Source organism: Sinocyclocheilus rhinocerous, unplaced genomic scaffold (genome assembly GCF_001515625.1).
Source record: "Sinocyclocheilus rhinocerous isolate Xijiao unplaced genomic scaffold, SAMN03320098_v1.1 scaffold491, whole genome shotgun sequence".
Lineage (NCBI taxonomy): Eukaryota > Metazoa > Chordata > Actinopteri > Cypriniformes > Cyprinidae > Sinocyclocheilus > Sinocyclocheilus rhinocerous.
In genome coordinates, this window is record NW_015625034.1 from 1,569,643 (window position 1) to 1,589,749 (window position 20,107).

Here is a 20,107-nt window from a genome sequence, read left to right on the forward strand (position 1 = left end):
GGATCCCAATTCGTCGGTCATCCGACGTGACGTCGAGAGTGACCGACTGAAAGGGAACGTCTCGGTCACGTATGGTAACCCTCGTTCCCTGAAGGAGGGAACGGAGACGTCATGTTCCATCGCCACGGCTGCTGTACCACCGCTGAGTGGCCGGGTCATCGGCTCGGCTCCTCAGCGAAAACCTGAATATGCGCTGCACCGGCTGCCTACTTATACTCACGCTGTGATCAGCGGCAGCTGGATGCAATAATCGCATGCCAATGTGCATTGGCTCGTTTAGTTTACACTCTCTCTAAGCGAGATCCCAATTCGTCGGTCACCGACGAGGGTTACATATGTAACCGAGATGTTTCATTTTTTAGGATTCTTTGATGAATAGAAAGTGTTATTTGCATCTGGAATATATTTTTTTTGTAACAACCAAATCAATTTAATGTGTCCTTACTAAATAAATTAAGTTCTTTAAAAAAAAACAAAAAGAAAAACATAATGACCCCAAACGGTAATGTAAACAATGAATTCCATAATTGTGTTTCTGCAAAATGTAATAAATGCAGTCTTGAAATCTCCAAAACAAAGACCAAATTCAATAGATCTAATGAATCATCAACAAAGTTTTTCAAAGCATAATTAACACAAGGACTGTTACCTTCTAAATCAGCGATGACAGCTTCCTGTTTGTTTTTCAGCTTGTTAAGACTCTTCACCTTCTCCTCTTCTTCTGTGAGTTGATCTGTCACTTCATTCAGTCTCTCTTCCAGTTGTTTTTTCTCCTGAGAATGGGAAAGACAGTAAAATTCATGAACCACTGTACCATTGTAGCTGCATTCAAACAACAGTCCTCTTCTCTTTAACGACCTTGCTTAATCTGTCTCTCTGCTCTCCCACAGTCAGCATCTCAGCCTCCAGACTCTTCACTTTGCTCTCCAGGGTGACTTTCTCCAGCTGGAGGCGCTGACGTGTTCCCTCTTCCTCGTCGAGCTGTTCCTCCAGATCCTGAGAGAAAGAGACAGTGATGTTGACAGAAGATATTCAATAGTGGACATCAGACGCAGCCAGAAACACCCATCCTCCTCACCTGCACATGCTGCTGCATTCGCTTCTTCTCATTGGTCAGCTGAAGGGTCCTGTCCTCTTCCTCCTCCAATCGGCTCTCAAGCTCCCCCAACACATCTTCAAGCTCCTGTTTGCGACTGGCCAGCCGCGCTCTCATTTCCTCTGCCTCTGCGAATAACTCTGCCTCCGCCTGCAGCTGGTCAGTCAGCACTGACTTCTCCTCCATCAGCTTTCAAAGAGGACATCAAGATGAATGTGGAAATCAGACAAATATACACTTTCTTATTTTGGTTTACTAATATGCTCAACAAGGAAATAAAGTTACCTGTTGGTTTTTTCTGTCCAGTTCAGAAAAGTCATGCTCTAGTTTACTCAGATTGTCTTTGGCTTTCTGAAGCTGTGCTTCCCGAGCTTGAATCTCTTCATCCTGGCGGGTCACCTGCAGCAAGGGCTTCACCTGGATAAGAAGTCAAAGGTCACAAAGCAAATAAACACAAAAGACACCCATTCCAAATCTCATTTTCTACAGCAAGGAAATCTGCAAGGGTTAGGTAAACTTTATTTATGTATTTTAAAAAAAAAATGTGTGTGTGTGTTGTAACCAAATTTATGTAGGCTGATTCAGTTATGTTAAATATCACTTAAATATTTTAAAATAATATTTTACATTATTATTTAAATAATTATTAATTTATGTTATCACATGAAGAACATTATTTAGGTTAATGCAATGTGATTTTTTAAAAATACAAAATTATTTTTGTACAAAAAATACAAAATAATAATTAGTTAATTGTTACAAAACAACACACCAAATAAACATTGTTATTTTAAACTTTCAATTTATCAAAGAATCCTGAAAAGCATCACAGTTTCCACAAAAATATTAAACAAAACAACCATCTTCAACTGTGATAGTACTAAATGTTTCTTGCGCATCAAATCAGTATATTAAAATTATTTCTAAAGGATCATATGCCACTGTAGACTGGAGTAATAGCTGCTGAAAATTTAGTTTTGCTTTCATATCAGCTTTTATCCCAAAACAAATTGCACTTTGAAATATATATTAAATAGAAAACAGTTACATTAAATTATAATAATATTTCACACTATGACTGTTTTTACTGTGTTTGATCAAATAAATGCAGCCTTGGAGTACATAAGAGACTTGCTTCAAAAACCTTCAAAAATGTCAAACCTTTGAATGTGTAAGTATGCAGTAAGACAGTATATTACTACTTCATTACATAATATATCGATACAAAATTTCCATACTATTTGTGTTTGCATGTTAGCTTTAACTACATTTGAACTAAATGCATTACCTTAAAGTTCATTATTAGCCCTACTTAATTTTTTATATAAAATGATTATGTAGTGCTGTGTGTTACCTTGGTGAAGAGTCTCCACCACTGCCAGTTTCTGAGCTTCAGGTACGCAGCACAGTTCCTCTGCATCACACGCAGAGCGCTGAGCTGCTGCTGCTTCTTATGGAATGCCCTGATAGAACAGGTCAGTTAATACGCATACATACACATATTACAGTACACACCACCAACCTACCACACACACACACGCAGATGATTACCTCCTGGCAAGATATCCACGGGCCACGCTCTGGAAGTGGATGATAGTGTCAGTGATCTTCAAGTCTCGTTCTTCCTCCAGGTGAGCCAAAACTCCAGCCCGGAAGAACACCTTACTCTGTCCCACCCGGAAAAGGTTCTTGTCCAGCTCCAAAGCACTGATCTGTAAGTAAAGTAACAATGCATAATCAACAACCTGTACTGACTAAACTCCAGAATACCAATCAGAGTTCTGAATAAAACACTTAAAGCATTTGTGCTGTTCACATTTATTGATCAGAAACTCTAGCGTATAATATCCTCTATTAAATCAATATTGTGAACTCAAAAGTTTTACGTTTGAATGGAATCACTTACCATTAGCTCACACGCCTGTTTGCCATCCATAAAGGTTCGAGGAATAGCATTTGGAGTCAAGATCTCATACCTGAGACAGAAGAACAAGACAATATAAGATTTCTTATTTATGCAAGCTATACCTATATACACACATTTACTTGCTTTACTAATGTAAATGGAGACATTCCATAGATTTCTATTGCTTTACATACTGTACAGCTAGTTATGAATAACCTAACCCATTCTGCATTTTTATAATTTAAATAAAAGTTTATTTTTCATTTTTATACTCTTTTAACAAATAAGGGTGTCCCCAAAAGGAGGTTTTGTCTGATTTAGCTCACTTCTGAGTACAGTTTTTTCCTCAACATATGGTTAAGTAGAATACACACACCTCTGTCTGAACTCCTGGAATGGGATGCGGTTCGGGAAGCCCTGTCTGCAGATTCTGATTCCCTCCAGCACCCCATTACACTTTAGCTGATCCAGAACCAAATGAGGACTCAACTTCCCTGACTGTAACAAACAAAACATTAGGGATGCTACAATATTAAAACAATGAAATTACCAATATTAAAGTTTATAGTCTAAATAAATCAAAAATAAAACACTAAAAATTTAAAATATATATTTTAAATGCTGCAAAATGTACAATGAGATTGGCTAAAAAAAATTATTTTACAATGACAGCAATGGCAGAGTGTCAGATGACAGCAAATATAATCTAAATGAGCATGCACAACATTTCGTTTTAACGCGAAATAAACATGAATGAACAAATCATGCCTCGCGTAATCGCTCAATCAGTGTTTCTATTGCGGAAAGACGTTATTAAAACAGATTGTAAACAAAATGTCACGTAGCACTTCATTTACCTCAGGCAAGTCATCAGTGTCTACAGCTAGTTATTTGCTAGAGAAATTAAGTCTAGAGAAGAGCATTTTGAGAAATATTAGACTATGTACTTAATTATATTTTACTTTACCTGTTAGTCATGTCTTAATTGTTTTATGTATGTTTAAATGAATCTTTTTTTAAACAAGTTATGACAGCCACTTTGTAAATGATTATATTTCAACAACAAATACAAATTGTATAATTTAGAAGTTAATTTAAAAACTGCATTATGTGCAATTTACTTGTTTGCATACACATTTTTAATTTGAGTGTTGATTATTATAGTTACAAATAAATAGTAATTAAGTTTGGACTCTGTTGTTAATTGTAACCTTATAGTAAAGTAAAAGAGGCCCTATAGTTTAGAGCAAAAGCTGAGGTAGAAATTTATCCCTAAGAAAATTGTAATTGTAATTGAATTTATTTAAAGAAAAAGCTATTTGTTCAGTAAACCATTGTTTAATTAAATATATATATATATACAGTGGTGTGAAAAAGTGTTGGCCCCCTTCCTGATTTCTTATTTTTTTTGCATGTTTGTCACACTTTAATGTTTCAGATCATCAAACTAATTTAAATATTAGTAAAAGATAACACAAGTGAACACAACATGCAGTTTTTAAATGAAGGTTTTTATTATTAAGGGAAAACAAAATCCAAAACTACATGGCCCTGTGTTTAGTTCTTTTCCCTCTGCTGTACCCGAAACCATATGTTACACCCCTAACTATATGTGAAACTCTCAAAAAGAAACTTAAAAAAATTTTAAATGTTAAGATGTTAAGCTCTTATTGAGTAAAGAGAAGTACCATGGCAATTTTTCCATTTCTATTAAGATTCTATAAAAATCTTTGCCTTTTTCTTACCCTTTTCTCATGGTTAGGGATGATGCAGCGCAGGAAGTTGGGGTTGGTGTTGCGGAGGGTGGCCATCAGTTTAGTGAGGGACTCTTTGTAGAGCTGTCCCACCGTGCGAAACATGCCCTTCTTCGTCTTGAGCCCAGCGGCCCCAAAACTCACCGGTCCACTGCTCTCACCAGATGACACCTGATCCAGACCCACAATCCTCTCCACTGACAAGCACAAAACAGAGATGTTATCATAGAAAATTAACATGTGTATGGCATGTTCAGACAGCACTATGACTCTATATTAGAGCTATTAAAACATACATACCGTACAAGAACCAAAAATATATTTTTTTTTCTGTTCTGGTAGAAGTCTTAGTATGAATGTGTTGTTCTGAGACTTTTAACATTTTCCAAACAGAAAAAATAATCTTTCTACATTTAAAGAACATTAAGAAAGATGCTTTATGAAGAATAAACTAGAGACAAGCAGATTACAACCATTTAACATTAACATTAGTTAAACTCAACTAAACTAACTAGAACAAGCTCTATAGCAACCCATGAAAAACAAACTACACATTCTACTAAACTACAGTGCAAAACAGCAACCCACACATCACATCACAATCTGATGCTATGAAAGAGAGATGAAAGAAAGAGTGAAATGTTAATCAACAGTTAGATGGACTGATGGAGAGATTAAAAAAGGGAGAGCAGAAAAACCTACTGCTGTCAGTGCCATTGGTTTGCAGTGTGGCATAAGAGTCAAAAAAGTACACGCGAGGAAGAGTTTGAATATCTGAGAGAAGCCAGAGAAGAGAAGAGAAGAGAAGAGAAGAGAAGAGAAGAGAAGAGGATTACAATATTAAATATTAGTAATATAATGAAAAATGAATTATTAATACTGCATTATCAAACATTTATTAATAACACAATTACATATCATCCCTTTGATTGAACTGAAAACGTTAAAAAAGCGTTAGTCTATTGTAGATTACAATATTAAATATTAGTAATATAATGAAAAATGAATTATTAATACTGCATTATCAAACATTTATTAATAACACAATTACATATCATCCCTTTGATTGAACTGAAAACGTTAAGGCTGTAATTAAGCCGCTTTAAGGTTTGTATTGTTTGTACCAGTTTGTAATTGTATGAAGCAATTAATTTATTGTTGTTGGTGGTGTTGTTGATGTTAATAATAATAATAATAATATCTATTTGTTATTCATTTAAATACTTTTTTAAATATTTATTTATTAATTTATTAATTATTTTATTTTATTTTACTCACCCTCCCTCCACAGCTCAGAGATGAAGGGATCAGATGACTGATGCAGGAGAGATGCAACATTATCATTCAATGGATCCATGTTCTTTATCAGCCACTCATCTGCCTTATAGTCCACCTGGCAGAGTAAGAAAGTATTATGACTTCATGTTGACTAAAAAACCAAGAAATGGAGAATACACCGTGGTAAAAAAAAAAAAATCTGACCTTGCCAGCATAGTGTATAATGGAGAAGTCGGCCTCTTCTTTAAGCTGCCGCGGCCGCATTAACTTCGAGTGTGAACCCTGCTCAGCTGACAGCTTGTCCACAAATGAGCGATAAGTTGCCCTCGGAAACCAACACTCCTCATCCAACAATGCCAGGATGCCAGGAGGATGAGCCTGTGGAGCAAACCAGTCAGAAACACTATAAAGACACTGCATGTCAAATCAGGTGGTTCTATATGATGTGAATCATGTAGATCTACACACAAACGCACACACTGACCGGTCTCTCAATGAGGTCGATACAGGGCTGAAGATCCAGACCGAAGTCGATGAAGCTCCACTCGATGCCCTCTCGCTGGTACTCCTCTTGCTCCAGTACAAACATGGTGTGATTGAACAGCTGCTGTAGTTTCTCGTTAGTGTAGTTGATACATAACTGCTCGAATGAGTTCAGCTGTTGAGAGAGAGAGACAAAGAGAGATTAATATTTATCAGCTGAGTAATAAACAATCATTAAGACTCTCAAAACTTGCTCACCTGGAAGATCTCGAATCCAGCGATGTCCAGGATCCCGATGAACGAGGCCCCCTGACGCTGTCTGCGGTCCAGGGCTCTGTTGATCCGGTGCACCAGCCAGCGAAAAAGACGCTCATATGTGGCCTTCGCCAAAGCCTCCACTGCAAAATCAGCCTAAAAACGCACACAAGAAATGAATGTTTCTATTGTACAGCATTGTTGAAGTAATTGTATTTGTCCTGCAATGAGTCACAAAAAGCCAATCAGAACACACTAACTGAACATGAAAAATTGTTTGCGAACCATTTTACTAATGTGGCAAATTTCAGAGTGGAACAGGATATTCACAGAGGGAAAAAGGTAGAGTGGGACTTTATTCATCTGGAATCGAATCAATAGTGAAAAGTGATCTCTTTATCACAGAAGTGGAAGTGTGAAGGTTGAAAAAAATGTGATGTAGAAAAGTAGTTTCACATTGGAGCAATTAATTACACTACCGTTCACAAGTTCTTGGTCAGTAACTCTTTTAATTGCTTTTGACCTTATTTTCACCAAGGCTGCATTTCTTTGATTTATTATTTATTTTAAAAAGGAATTTATTCCTTTAATGGCAAAGCTGCATTTTTGGCTTGCTCCTTCAGAAATCATTCTAATATGCTGATTTGCTTCAAGAAACATTTCTAATCATTATCAATGTTTAAAATGGTTGTGCTGCTTAATATATTTATGGAAACTGTGATATATTTTTTTTCAGGGATCTTTGATGAATAGAAAGTTCAAAAGAGCAGCATTTATTCAAAACAGAAATGTTTTGTAACATTATAAATGCCTTTACTGTCACTTTTGATCAATCTTTACTGAAAAACGTATTCATATTAGGGCTGTCAGTCGATTCAAATGTTTAATCTAATTAATTACAGGGTGCTGCGATTAATTAATCTAATTAATCGCAAACTAAATTTGGCTGTGAAAATACCCCCAAAATATAATTTAAAGCTATTATTGTGTTAAATGTTCAGGCAACAATGGCCTAACATAAAGTATGGAACATAAAAGAAGATAATTCGAGAAACATCTCAGTATTTTTTGTTCATGCAATGAAAGTCACTAGTGACCAAAACAGCTTAGTTACCAACAGTATTTAAAATACCTTCTTTTATGTTGTGCAAAAGAAAGTAAGTCTTGACATGAGGGTGAGTAAATGATAGAATTTATTTATTTATTTATTTTTGGTGAACTATCCCTTTAATAAATGAAATAATACTCTAAAGAAGAAACTAAAACTACCAGCAGATGGCGGTAAATGTCTTTATGAGTCGATTAGTTCAAACGGCTGATTCATTCAGGAATTCAGTAAACGGCTCTCTCTATGAATGGGCTACTGAATCATTGGTTCACATGATTCGTTCAAAATGTGGATTCATTTAGAAACCAAACACCGCAGTGTTGCTCAGAGATGCACAACAGTTCCTGCTGTGGCTTTATAGGTAATATTTTCGTTGGCAAAATTGAACAAAACGCACAATATTATGTTTAAATTTTGCACAATATTAACTTCTTATTTACTGAACTGTTGCATAAAATCACATTTGCACTCGTTTTCATTGTGACAAAAACAGCATTCTTGTGATTCTTGCTCTCGCTGCTGGAGTGACCTCGCTTATCATATGATCTAAATATGACACAAAAACTCATACAGGGGCATTTTTGCCCCAATATTTAGAATTTTTAGGGCATTTGTTTATTTATTGAGTTGTTGCCCTGCATCATATTTGTCAACAGTCCACTGTATGAAATGTAAGATGACGTACAGGTCTGGGGGCGGGGCCACTGCGTTAAAATATTTTAATCGCGTCATTTTTTTTAATAATTAACTAATTAATTAAATTAACGCGTTAAACTGACAGCCCTTATTAATATATAAAAGGAAAAAATCTTACGGACACCAAACTTTTGGACCAATTAGATTTCGCTGTATGTGGAGCTGCAACTATCAAAATGTCTTGATGTGTGATGCTGTTCACAGCTGCTTCAAACAAAAGCTGTTATACACATTTTTCTTGACACTTTTACACTTTCTGTAGGTTAACCGTGCATTAAATATGCTGAAGTAACACTGCAGTGTTGAAATTTACATCTGCAGTATTTCAAAGCACTTCATGAAGCCACACAAACACACACCTGCTGCTTGGTCTGGGCCTTCTGGACGTACTCGCGGCCCACTTTAATGCGGGGTGTAAGAATGGCTCGGCTGAACTCCAGAACACTGATGCCCAGCAGGTGGCAGAGTTTCTGCGCTGCTGTGTCATCCGGCATTGAGGCCTGATCTGTGTTCTTCTCTTTGTGAAACGTGATGTTCCCAAACTGCAGCACTGCAGAGATCACCTTTAACATAGCTGAAAAAAGACCGAGAGAGAGTAGGATGGACAGAAGGATGGAAAATCACTTCTTTTTGTTCAGTGGTCAAGTACATGTTATATGAAATCTTGTAGATGTGTTCTTCTCCATCTATTTGAGAACCTCCTCTCTTACATGTGGATTCTTCCTGGGTGAAGCCCATGATAGTCACTGAGTCCATTGTCTGAGTAAAGTTTTCTGAATCACTCTGACCCGAAACAGGAAGTGACCCCCCGCAGAGGAAGCGGTACTGATCCGCACTGCCCAGCAGAAGCTCCTCTACAGAGAGAGAGAAGAAATAATGACAATGGTAATGTTTCCATTAAAGAGAATAAAAACCTTTATATTGTGAAGCTGTGCTATAAGTGTGTTTGCGATCTACTGACTTCTCATGGCCTCAGAAGCTCCAGAGAGGAGCTGGTAGAAGATATGGAAGGTTCGCTCGTCTTTAGCCTGACGAATGGCTCGGGACTTCTCCAGCAAATCTGATACACGTGCGGGTTAAAGAAAAATGCTCCAATAGAAACCTTGTTTATATACTCTACAATTATAGGCTGTCAATTATTGAATGAGGTAAAGCGGCCCAAATTTCTGAATGTCATTGCATAACGTAACAAAATATAAAGCAGTATCTGCAAACAAAGATTCTATAACTTTACATTATTTTCTGAGGAATTTTGTTTCAATTGTCAACTGGCTTTAAGGTGATTTTTAGTGGATGTATAAAGGATACAGGTCTCAATATTAGCACCAACAATATATCCAGCAACATCAAAATTGATTCTGATGAATTTGCCCTAAAACAAATATAAAAACATGTTAGAACAGATCAAAACATCAAGATTAATATCTAAATTCAAGTGATGGTGGTTGGATGTGCCGTTGCAGGGCTTACAAATCTGGAAGAGTTGTCATTTTTGACGGTTTTGGCATTGCCGAAGGCCTCAAGAATGGGGTTTGCTTGCAGTAACTGTCTCTCCAGTTCCCCCTAGACACAGGACAGGAAGAACAGCATGTCAGTGCAGGAATATTACCAAAATCACAGCAAAAAGCCCACAGGAAACCTCTGAATGCAGAGACCCCGCAGCATTAGCACCAGCATATAACTGCAGCCAAACAACTCTCATACAAACACACATACAGTACATGTTTACGTCACTAAATGGAGACTTGGCACAGAATTATATTATTTTTAAATAGAGCAAATTATAATTACTATAGACTCCAAACATAACTAACTCAGTGATTATCAAGATGAAGGGTGTTCCCGCACAAAAAAAGGAGTGCAGATGTATTGTAAGACGACATGTTCTCAAATCTTGTTTGTGTCAATTTCCCCCCCCCCAAAAAAAAAAAACATCACTGTATGATAATGCACAAGAAATATAATTAAATAATTAAAAAATAATAAAATATTTACATATTTATATACAAATTAGATATATAAATAAAAAAATTAAAGCTATTATTTATTATTTAGGTATAAAGAAAATAAAAGAACAATCTAGGTTTTTTTGACATTCGACATTTAATCCAAATTTTTAATTCTACCGTGTAATTTGATTTTTTTTTTTTTACAAAAAGTGATACGAAGTCAGAAGGCAAAAATTTAATAAAACATGTTTCATAAATTAAAATAAAATAAATAAATACATGTACTTTTTAGATTCATAAATATAAATTATGTAAATTAGGTAAAACTAAATTGAGAACCACTGCCCTAAACCAAACTCTAAAAGAAAATTATGCACAATAAAAAGGAAATAAATAAAAATAAAAATTAGAGATGGATAACATCAGGAAACATTTTCCGTTAAAGTTGTCCTAAATTAAAGCTAGGTCAGAAACACACACACACACACACACACAGTTGAAAGTGCAAACTCATAAAATTGCAGCTCAGCCACAGCCTTTAGATGAAAACAAAACAACAAAAAAATGATGTACAGGCTAGATAATCTCTGTTTTGGCTCTGAGGTTTCGCTCTTACCCATATAGAACAGTATGGTCTATATAGGTCAAAAAAATTCCATAGCAAAGCTTTAATATGCATACAGCGCCCCCTGCAGGCCCATAAGCACTAGAGCACCTATACTCACATACTGCACAGTCTGTTAGAGTCCACAAAAAAGAGAGAGATGGGGTGGTTGAACAAGTGAACAGGACAAACAGGGGACAAAAATATAACATATTGATGAGCAAAAACATGAAAAACATGGTTAAAAAAACAAAAACAAATAAATCCACACATATCACACATTATGAGGTTAAAGTGGCAGGACATGAATTAGAACGGCTGTAGTCTGAACTCCTTCCTGTTAGCCGGACGTGTCAGTCATGAAGAGAAAAGCCGCCACTCACCCTGTTCACAGCGCTACTGCCACGACCCAGAGAGCGCGTACCGTCCATCTTCAGCGCAGAGCAGAGGACAAAGAGAAAGAGAAAAGAAAAGAAGAGCAGAAAGAAACAGCAGGACCCAGGAAAGAGAGGAGACAGGGAGAGAAAAGCAACCAAGAAGAGCGAAAATTCAAATATTAGAGAAAAGCTGCATATAGCCCACAGATACAATAGCATTTACAGCTTTATAATTCAAGGATAAGCTTTGGCAAGTGTGAAAGCTTTAGACGAAGAGTTCCAGCTGACATTATAAACAATATTTAAAACAACTGATGTTATTTTTATTTTACCTTTTTTTTTTTTTTTTTTTATAAATTTTGATTTCCATAAAATAGTATAATTTAAATTTTATTATTTGCCATTTTTTGGTTATCAGCAACAGCAGAACAAATTATCATCAGTATTCGTTATCGGCCAGAATTTTAATATAAAACTTAACATTTAATGAATTTTTTTGAATGCTGATAAAATTATAACCAACAGAATTTTTATTGGTGAACATATTGGCAAGGCAAGTACAAACAATTTTGTAATTATTATTGTATTATTGCATTATGTATCATTTATTCTTATTGTTGAACAGAGTTATTGGAGAACTAGGCAGCAGAAAAAAAAAATGAATAAACAATAAAATCGCAAGGTAAGCATGTGCTGACTTGTTAGAAAAGCAGAAAGTAGAAATAGCTGCTTTTTCTCTCCCTTATAACTCCCCATCCTTACCTGTAGGGCGCTGTCTTTGGGACGACCCAGAGTGCCAGACTTGTGTGAGGACGCCACATGTGCCAGATACTGAATCACTTTTTTTGTGTTCTCCGTCTTTCCTGCACCAGATTCCCCTCTGAACACACACACACACACACACACAAACACACACACACACACACACACGTATATAAACAGTACAAATAAACCACCTTCTGCTGTAAAATAGGTTTAGACTATTTTCAGAGTTATTCAAACAAATACTAGCAGATGGCTTAGGTTTTAACAAGATACAAAACACATATGCTGAAATAAAATTAGCAACACGCCATTAAAGGGAAAGAAAATAATGATGGAAAAAACATGTTTCGATTGTCTGTCTAAATATGCATTATTCCAGGTTTGAGAGAACAAACAGGGCAAAATCTTCTGGTAACTTTGTCTTTTTGCAGCCAATAGGCTTCTGATGGGTCAAATAGTTCAAGTTCATTTTATTTGTATAGCACATTTACAGCAGCCGCTAGGCTGACCAAAGTGCTTTACAGAAGAGAAATTTATAAAAACATACACAGAAAACAAGCCAAATAAAAATATGAACAACCCATTAAAAAATTACCGAATAACAGTAATCAATACACTAAGGAAAACAGATAGGTTTTTAGCAGGGACTTAAAGACAGGCAGAGAAGGGGCCATTCTAATTTCTAAAGGCAGGGTATTCCAAAGCCGTGGCCCTGCCACCGCAAATGCACGCTCCCCTCTACGCTTAAGTCTAACATGTGGAACTACCAACAAAGCCTGGTCGCAAGATCTTAGAGTGTATAAATGAAGAAGTTCAGAGAGGTAGACAGGAGCTAGGTTATGTAACGATTTAAAAACAAAGAGTAGAATTTTGAAGTCTATTCTCTGATGAACCGGCAACCAGTGTAGAGATCTGAGAATTGGAGTAATGTGTTCATGTTTGCGACACTTCAGAAGAAGTCTGGCCGCTGCGTTTTGTCAGAAGAAGTCTGGCCGCAGCGTTTTAGTCTGGCAAATAGCTACATCTCTCCTTATGCTGTAAAACTGTCTAACTTCTCCACATTAAATGTTCAGTTAAGTGTCGATTGATTTCCAATCATTAGAAGTCATTTGTTTTAATGGTCTGAAAAAGCATCTTTTTACTGAAATATGTAGTCAAAGTCAAACATGCAGCCGTCACAGCCAGTGGAAACTCACGTGCACAGGATGGACTGATCTTCTCTGTCTGTGTGAGGAAAACAACACACATGAAGAGGGACATTAGCATAACAAATCAACAATTACAGTGACTTTGAATTATGTGAATTTTGTAACTGTGAATATGAAAAATGTGTTATATTTGAGAAGAAACATATGAACTTATGTAATGAACAAGCTCAGAAATAATAACTTAATTATAAGGATTCTAAGGTAGTACACCGAATGTAACTCTAAATGACACAGTTACACAAATATAATAATATTGAAAGCATCTATTTTAATTTAGATTTTAATTTTGAACCGGTTTTTGCTTCAGGACATGTTGGACATTGGTGACCCATCACATTTTGTTTATTTAATTATTTATTTAGTTGTTGTATTTTGGTAATTGAAATAAAGCTAAAATACAATAATACATATACATACTGTATGTATATATTAGATTAAAAAAAACTGAAATTAAGTACTAGAAATTGTGGTAAACTGTATGTGTTTTCTCAAAGTGTTTAAAAAAGATTTTAAAAGAAATCAGAACGGTAAATCTTTCTGACAGTTAAAAAACTAAATTAACATTATGTCATTTATTAGAAATGAGTTAAGACCCATGGCATAATTTGGCCCATGGCTCTTTTTTCTTGAAAACACACACACACACATACACACACCGGTCAGGCCAGTTTATTAACCACAGACACACCCTGAAAAGCAGGATACAGGGTGAAAACGGCAAATCTCAGTGTCTCAGTCATGCCTGGGGTTTCACACTGTTACTACTAAGTATGTGAAAGAATTCAATCTTCATGCAGCAACATGAAACTGGCTCTTCTGTCTAAATACTGTGATGCAGTGGTGTATGAATAAATTCACATAAACTGAAGCAGGTTAACTGGTTGCCATGGTACCTTGCAGCATGCTCCTGTAGGCCGCCTCCGATATGGCGTAGATATGTGGAGGCATCTCGTGCCGTTTCTTCCCACGATACATCTCTATGATGGATTCTGTATAGATGGGCAGGTTCTTATAGGGGTTGATCACCACACAAAACAGGCCGGAGTATGTCTGTCGGGCATCACACACAAACACAAGAACTCAGACAGATGGAAATAATGATGTTGTATATGTAGAAACTATTTTTGGCAGAGCTGCCCAGACAGACCACCCACAGACTGCCCACAGTCGGTTGACTGACTGCCTGATGGACACTGCACACAAAACTAGCACTTACAGTACTTGCAAAAATCAGAAGCTCAGATCTGATTGGCTGCCTTCAGCCAGCTTCCTGAAGTCAGAGTGCTCAGGTTTTTATCAGTCCAAAGCATATTTTGAGTAGGCTGGTACAATAAGCGATTTTAAGGAAGAATTATGAGCTTATGAGCTTTAGGTTTGATGTACGTGTTTGTAGGGTTGCCCAATTTATGATGTGTGATTCATAAATCAATGTGACGATTGTTATTATTATTATGATTATTAAATTAAATATTAAACAAAATGGTTGCACAATTTACGCAAAATGTGTGATTATAAATCAATGTGACGATTGTTATTTTTATTAATATTAAATTAAATATTAAACAAAATGGTTGCACAATTTACGCAAAATGTGTGATTATAAATCAATGTGACGATTGTTATTTTTATTAATATTAAATTAAATATTAAACAAAATGGTTGCACAATTTACGCAAAAATGTGTGATTATAAATCAATGTGACGATTGTTATTATTATTATGATTAAATTAAATATTAAACAAAATGGTTGCACAATTTACACAAAAATGCGTGATTATAAATCAATGTTACGATTGTTATTATTATTATGATTATTATTATTGTTATTATTATTAAATTAAATACTAAACAAAATGGTTGCACAATTTACGCAAAAATGTATGATTATAAATTTATGTGACGATTATTATTATTATTATTACTAAATTAAATATTAAACAAAATATGAAATATTATAAGACTTCAGACTTTAAAAAAAGGATCTCAGTGTAAAATTAAAAAAATAAATAAATAAATAAAATAATAATAATAATAATAATAATAATTTTGTTTTACAGTACAACTGTAAAATTACAATAATATTTGTGTCTTAATTTTCTTATTTTAAGCTTTGATTGATCTTTTATTCTGATGGAAAATCAAAGGGTTCCTGGCAAACATATTTATTTAAATTAATTAATTTTGATAATCAGACAAGGCCATATAATGGTTTCGATTTTATTTTGATTAATTGTTCAGCCCTAGTTTTTTTGAGGCACTTAGTTGCAAGTAAATTAGATATTCATAAGCAGAACTTATTTCTGCAGTTATGTTACTTATAATAATAATAATAATAATAATAATACATTTACCATATTGTTTTAGTCAATTTGACTAAAACACCATATAACTTTAGAGATAACATTTGACATTATAGAAAAAACTGAATCAAATATTTAAAAATTTTATATATTAATTGTACAGTATATACTAAAAACAGCATGTCAAACTGCACTTGCTCATCTAAGCATGGAAACTTTTATGCAAATTTTTAGTTTATACACATATTGATTATTTCCATTCCATTTTTAAAGCGCAAATTTCAAAACCTAATAAAAATAGCTGGATGTAAACCCAGCAACAATTTTTGGGTCAGAATGAGCTGTGAAGTGGACCAGACGTCATGCTGATAGTCAAAAGAGTGCATGTTTGAGCATGTTTGCCACTGTACACAATGATCAGAAATATGATGCCTGTTCTGAATATTATATATATACTGTACATCCACAAACACTGAAATGTGAAATTTCCAAATCAACATGATCTTATGCGCTCATTTAAATTTGATTACTGTACCAAGTCGGGTGAAGTAAACACTGGGCTCAAGTGACTTTTGACAGGTGCGTTATGAATAAGGGCCCTTGATCTTGTGTGCGCATGAGTGCATCTGTGCATGTGTGTTTGTACTCTCTTGGCTGCATTCAGCATGAAACCTGAGCCGAAATTTGAACTGTGAGCCTGTGATGAACAAACACACGCGTGTGTATCTGTGTGTGTAACACTATCCTTCCCGCTTACTCAGAGAAACCCATACACACATGCCCACACACACTCATGTGATGGCAGGGCACAGTGGCAGGCATGTGTCAGGATTGAATGATTGCTAAACACACGTGGGGAACAATTCTGACTAAAGGGAAACACTCACATATATGAGTCCTGAATAGGATCTCTCTCGTAGGTTGTGTAAGACAGAGGCCTCATTGAGGCACGTGAGGTCGGCCATGTCTTCAACTTTACTGAATCGAGGCGGGTTCATCCGCTGGAGCTCCTCCCTCGAAAGCGTCAGCTTCTTCCCACTGTCTGTAAGCTCCACCTCCACCTCGTCGCCTCGCTCCTCACGCACGCTTGCAGACTGACCAAAGGAAACACAGACAGAAAAATAAAGGATGATGAGAGACTACGTATGTGCTCTTTGTAAAATGTCTTTCATGGAACGTGTTATCCACATTTGCAGCTGATGTGTCACTGTGTCACTGTCCTTTATTAAAGTCATGATCACTGTCAAATGTCCGCTGTTGGCTTACAAAAAATGTCTACATCATATTTCACTCCAAACAAATAACAAGCGACATTTTTTAATGACAAGTAAGCACATTTATGACTCAGTACTATAATGCAATAAATAAATAAATACAAATTCAGTATCGCATAAAATAAATGAAGTACAACATGATATTATTTACAATTTTTTACATTTATGCATATATAAAGACACATACATACAGCATATATTTTGAAAATATTTACATGTGCATACATAATAAATTTACAAAGTACACACACATATATTATGTAAACAAAAACATTTATTTTGGATGCAGTCTTATTTTATAATTTTTTATATAAAATTATATAGGTTATTATATTATTAAACATTTAAACAATAAAAATAAAAATTAATATTTACTTATATATTAACTTTTTTTTTTCGTAACGCTGCCAGAAATGTTACCAAAGTACAGTGGGACTTTAGGACTTTAAACAACCTTGTGAGATAAACACACACAGTTTCAGTGTTTCAGAGATTGATAATGATGTTTAATACTCAGACTGACTTTCTCACACAGGCATAGTCACTTTGTAGGAAACAGAGAATACATTCATGTTTGATGGAGACAGACAGTCTGAGGGGGAGTGTGTCAGGGATTGAGAAACATTAATAGATATACTGAGACATAGAGAGAGAGTGTATAGAGTGCCGCCTTCATGACCTCCAACAGGAAGTGCTGAGATCTCCCTCTCTGTTCTCTCTGGCAGTCAGTCACATTCTAAACATGGGACACTTTATGACGAGGCCTCATTTTGAATTGCAGTGACGTTTAGCAACCACTGGCTCAACAAGTGTATTGCGCTATTCATAGTGTCATATCAAAGCACTAAAGCCCTGACTCAAACACGTGTTTGGTGGGTGGGCTGCACAGAAGTGGCTTTTCAGATCGGAAACTTTAACTAGACGGAGAACAACATAAACAAGGTCAAAAGGTGAGCAGCAGATTAGAGCTTCCTGTCATGGGTTGTAATCTGCTCCTCAAGAACCTGACCATCTAATAGATCTGGCTCATTTTGTGATCATTTACTCACTGTTATTAAGTTTTAAATCTTAATGATGTGCCTTTACTTATTCAGCGGAACTGACATTTTGTAGAATATTCAAACTCAATCTGTGGTCACAAAAGACACAAGAACCAAACCTAGCACGACAAATGAGATTTAAAAGTGGTGGAGGGGAAGATTTTCAGTCATTAACAACCTTAAAGGGGTCATATGATGCGATTTCAAGTTTTCCTTTCTCTTTGGAGTGTTACAAGCTGATTGTGCATAGATAAGACCCCTGAAGTTGCAAAGACTAAAGTCTCAAAACCAAAGAGATATTCTTTATCAAAGTTAAGACTCTGCCACGCCCCCCTAAAACGGCTCGTTCTAACACGCCCGACACAAAAATCATTCCTGTGACAAAGTCTATGGAATGTAGCTTATGAGTCACATGGACCACTTTTATGGTACTTTTGTAGTGATTTTTTTTTATCTTCTTTGAATTCTAATTGAAGTCACTGTTGTCACAGTTTGGAAAAGACTTCCTGTTTCCTTTGTTTTCATACTGGCTACTTTCTGCCTAATAATTTATTATTATATTTCTTATTATTATCCATGTCATATTCACTGTGTTCTGTATGTGTTATCTGGTCTTTATTTGTCAAAATATGATTCCCAGTGCACCCAGACATAATCAGATTACTGAGTGCACTGTTGGTTACAATGTCTACTTCCTTTTTAGTAACAATTTTTTAATATAATAGGATTATACTATAATAGGATTACAGAATCAAGAAGTTTCTATTTAAAGTATTGTGTTTTTTTTCAGGGTTTAATTTAGTAAATATTATGTCAAATAAACACACATGAATTCTAGAGCATATAACTGCATTCTTTAGGCTACATCACGCAGTGAGTTGTCCCGGTGCACCGGTGTGTTCAGCTGTACTGGTATGTTATTTTTGTCCGTATATTGTCCATAATACTCTCTGAAATATCGTCAACAGATTAAAAAAAATACATACTGCTCAACCACACTTTGTATCAATCTTACCTCAAACCCATGTTTCTCTGAAGGCACCCATATGAGTCTCTTAGCCGCCCAATCAGCTTGGCTGGAGGCGGAGAACACTGAGGTTGGTGACCCAGGCCCCACCCCCGTGGACAGGAAGCGGGTGATATCATTAACACTGCCTCCCGCTGGCCTGGACATGGTTGTAGCACTGTGTAGGAGAAAGAAAGAAAGAAAGAGTTGTAACTCTTTATGGAGGAAGCAGCACAGCAGAGAGACCGATCATTACCCTTAATAGAATTATACCCATCATCATTATGATGCCACTGAGGCAATCAACAAGTCCATCAATCACAAAGAACAGAGAGGAATGCTGAGAGACAAACCAACAGACAAAGAGTTTATACTGAAGGACGGTCTGATTGAGAGCCTCAGCAACAGTATGCAAATGAGAAAATATGCGCGTGACTGTGCAAAGGCTGTACAAATCTGATTGCGAAAATGCACACCAACATATACATTCGTGTATTTTGGGTCTTGCTGCTGAATATCTGCATTTACATTGACATTTATGCATTTAGGAGATGCTTTTGATCCAAAGATCCAACAGGAACAAAAGCAATTTCCAAAGAGCCAACAACATTGCCAGCTTTATTAGATAACTAGATTAGGATTCTGCACCACAGCATTACCGAAGAACATTTAAAGGTGCCATAGAATGCATTGATACAATATTTTAAATTGTTCTCTGGTATCTACATAGAAGGTATGTGGCTTAGGTAAGGGTAAAAAATCTCCAGAAATGGTTTTACATGTCCATTTACAACCCTAAGATTTGTCCCTAGAATGAAATGGCCTGTTTTTACCTTATTTGGAAGGGTCATGAATAATAAAGTTGAGCTCTGCTCTGATTGGCTGTTTCACAGTGTGGCTCATTTCAGTAGCTCACACAGCATGAAGGAAACACAGGGAAAATATATATTTCAATACTCTCTCTCACAGTTATATCGTTGGGTAATTATACTGTATATAAAATGCGG

The 20,107-nt window shown here is 35.8% G+C and overlaps 1 protein-coding gene across 6 annotated transcripts in view; it reads right to left on the reverse strand.

Annotated features, from left to right (window-relative positions):
• Positions 1-20,107, reverse strand: part of LOC107748966 (myosin-10-like) — a 55,440-nt gene that overhangs the window by 28,649 nt on the left and 6,684 nt on the right. For 2 of the 6 annotated variants that reach the window (XM_016564026.1, XM_016564004.1), the window contains exons 2-28: positions 19,110-19,278; positions 16,668-16,874; positions 14,373-14,529; positions 13,468-13,495; positions 12,269-12,386; positions 11,513-11,560; positions 11,251-11,262; positions 10,047-10,139; positions 9,885-9,948; positions 9,538-9,636; positions 9,287-9,430; positions 8,936-9,150; positions 6,776-6,928; positions 6,519-6,692; positions 6,239-6,412; positions 6,035-6,149; positions 5,459-5,530; positions 5,345-5,365; positions 4,748-4,953; positions 3,379-3,500; positions 3,003-3,072; positions 2,648-2,808; positions 2,451-2,559; positions 1,382-1,513; positions 1,079-1,285; positions 859-996; positions 650-773 (exon numbers count right to left, since the gene is read on the reverse strand). In XM_016564026.1, coding sequence (XP_016419512.1) covers positions 650-773; positions 859-996; positions 1,079-1,285; positions 1,382-1,513; positions 2,451-2,559; positions 2,648-2,808; positions 3,003-3,072; positions 3,379-3,500; positions 4,748-4,953; positions 5,345-5,365; positions 5,459-5,530; positions 6,035-6,149; positions 6,239-6,412; positions 6,519-6,692; positions 6,776-6,928; positions 8,936-9,150; positions 9,287-9,430; positions 9,538-9,636; positions 9,885-9,948; positions 10,047-10,139; positions 11,251-11,262; positions 11,513-11,560; positions 12,269-12,386; positions 13,468-13,495; positions 14,373-14,529; positions 16,668-16,874; positions 19,110-19,268 — 3,322 coding nt within the window. In that variant the 5' untranslated portion in view covers positions 19,269-19,278. The remainder of the gene's footprint in view (positions 1-649; positions 774-858; positions 997-1,078; positions 1,286-1,381; positions 1,514-2,450; positions 2,560-2,647; positions 2,809-3,002; positions 3,073-3,378; positions 3,501-4,747; positions 4,954-5,344; positions 5,366-5,458; positions 5,531-6,034; positions 6,150-6,238; positions 6,413-6,518; positions 6,693-6,775; positions 6,929-8,935; positions 9,151-9,286; positions 9,431-9,537; positions 9,637-9,884; positions 9,949-10,046; positions 10,140-11,250; positions 11,263-11,512; positions 11,561-12,268; positions 12,387-13,467; positions 13,496-14,372; positions 14,530-16,667; positions 16,875-19,109; positions 19,279-20,107) is intronic. The other 4 variants (XM_016564032.1, XM_016564012.1, XM_016564019.1 and 1 more) reach the window with 4 other exon arrangements.